The 1,672-nt window shown below is 45.4% G+C and overlaps 1 protein-coding gene across 1 annotated transcript; it reads right to left on the bottom strand.

Moving 5' to 3' along the window:
* Positions 1-449: 449 nt before the first annotated feature.
* Positions 450-1,663, bottom strand: LOC111663929 (NF-kappa-B inhibitor alpha-like). The gene is made up of 3 exons (XM_023418336.2): positions 1,528-1,663; positions 1,135-1,395; positions 450-1,021 (listed from the first exon to the last, which is right to left on the bottom strand). The coding sequence occupies exons 1-3, from the start codon at positions 1,627-1,629 to the stop codon at positions 986-988; spliced, it is 399 nt and encodes a 132-aa protein (XP_023274104.1). The 5' UTR covers positions 1,630-1,663; the 3' UTR covers positions 450-985.
* Between the last annotated feature and the right edge of the window lie 9 nt (positions 1,664-1,672).

The raw sequence follows: 1,672 nt of genomic DNA, 5'->3' as shown, positions 1-1,672 counted from the left end.
CTTATCTCTTTCCACACACACACACACAAACACACACAGCAGGAAGAACTGCATTGCAGGCTCAGTTTGCTGTTAGTTCCTCATTCAGTGGACGCGACTTGTCAAGGTATCAGAGATTTCCTGCATGACATGCATTATATGAAAATAAAAAATGGCGGGTCAGAACTGAAACTCAGCTGTCATGCTTTGATGGATACAATCAGACACACTGACGGCAGCAGAGAGGCACATGGTTAGAGTAATTTCCCATATAATTGCTGCCTTGTAATATTGTCAGGCGCTGTTGATTATACGCAGGGTTCTGTATGATCTTTATATTGTCATATTAGGAAGATATTTTTCTAATGTACATACGTGAAAGCATTCTATTCCAAGCTCAGTGTCTCAGTTTTCATCCAGGAGCCCCCACCATGTCACCCATCTCCACAAATATATTCACACAGGAGGTCTTCACTGTTAAATATGAGTCTTTTAATTTAACTGGAGTGTGCTGGACTGTTTGCTGTCTGACATATACAACCTACTCAACTGTACACATTCACAGCTTCCATAAAAAATACATCTTAGTATACACAGCATTTACAATATCATACAACAGAGCTGTTGCAGGTACATCTGTGTGGATGGATGTTTTTGTGATAATGATGCAGTGTCCACAGAATACAAGCGATCCTCTTATCATACAGCAATGCCATCCCATCATAATGTGTCACGTATTCACATCTCATTGTGTGCTTGCTCTCCTGCAAGCCCGGAGCAGTCTCACTGGTTTATTCGGCCGTCAGTCTCTGTTTCATTTGCCTTTACAGCTGCCTGTCCCATCCGTTTTGTCAGCGGTCACGCTCGCATCGCGTCACCCACGCTGTTGGGCTTCCATCACGCGATTCCAGGAAGTAGTGGATGAGCTGCGCCGTCTCTCCTGTCCTCTACCGTCATCATCACAGCCTCCTGCCTCTGTAACTTCCTCTCTCCGTCTCGTTTCCTGCTAATGTCCATTCCAGTGAATGTCATCATAACTGACCTGCAGACACACAGAGGACAGAAAAAATTTGTTATACACTAAGCAGGAAATTTTCATGTTACATTTATGCCAGACTGGCTGCACAGGGGAAGTTCTGCGTTTTCAACACACACCTCCTCATCAAACGTCTCATCTTCCTCTTCCTCACTGTCATCTGAATCGCTGTCAGGCAGTTCCCTCAGCTCTGGGTTGGTCAGCGAGTACAGCTCTTCCCTGATGTCAAAACTGCCATAACCATAGGTGAGGTGGTAGGGGGTGTGGCCACCAGAGGTCAGGAGGTTGGGGTCTGCTCCTTTTTTCAGCAGCAGTTTGACCAGTAAGAGATTCTGTTGATCCACTGCCAGATGCAGCGCACTGCGACCGTTGTGTTGCTCCTACGGGAACATTAGATTTTTCATTAGCACAGGGAGAGAGGGAGAGTAAAGACAACAAGAGGGCTGGTCCTCAAAATGTCTCACATTGATTAATTGTGAACTATACAGTGCGTATACAAGTGAGTTGTTTACCTTTGCGTTAATGTCAGCTCCTAGTTCCACCATGTTCTCTACCAGTGAGAGGAAACCATGGACTGAGGCGAGGTGGAGGCAGTTCTGACCTGCACAAAACATTAGAGGAACAATTTAACAACTGACCACAGACCAGTACATGTCA

Source organism: Seriola lalandi, unplaced genomic scaffold (assembly GCF_002814215.2).
Source record: "Seriola lalandi dorsalis isolate HSWRI2012SDOR001 ecotype SW California unplaced genomic scaffold, Sedor1 jcf7180002001247, whole genome shotgun sequence".
In the NCBI taxonomy this organism is placed as follows: domain Eukaryota; kingdom Metazoa; phylum Chordata; class Actinopteri; order Carangiformes; family Carangidae; genus Seriola; species Seriola lalandi.
The sequence above is the reverse complement of the archived record's forward strand: the minus strand, read 5'-3'. Positions and strand labels throughout refer to the sequence as shown.

Excerpts from the sequence above, each read along its gene's own strand:
- LOC111663929 (XM_023418336.2), bottom strand. The coding sequence starts at position 1,629 with ATGTTTTGTGCAGGTCAGAACTGCCTCCACCTCGCCTCAGTCCATGGT. Across the intron at positions 1,396-1,527 it reads GAGCTGACATTAACGCAAAG|GAGCAACACAACGGTCGCAG; the intron begins GTAAACAACTCA and ends ATGTTCCCGTAG. Across the intron at positions 1,022-1,134 it reads ATGAGACGTTTGATGAGGAG|GTCAGTTATGATGACATTCA; the intron begins GTGTGTGTTGAA and ends GTGTGTCTGCAG.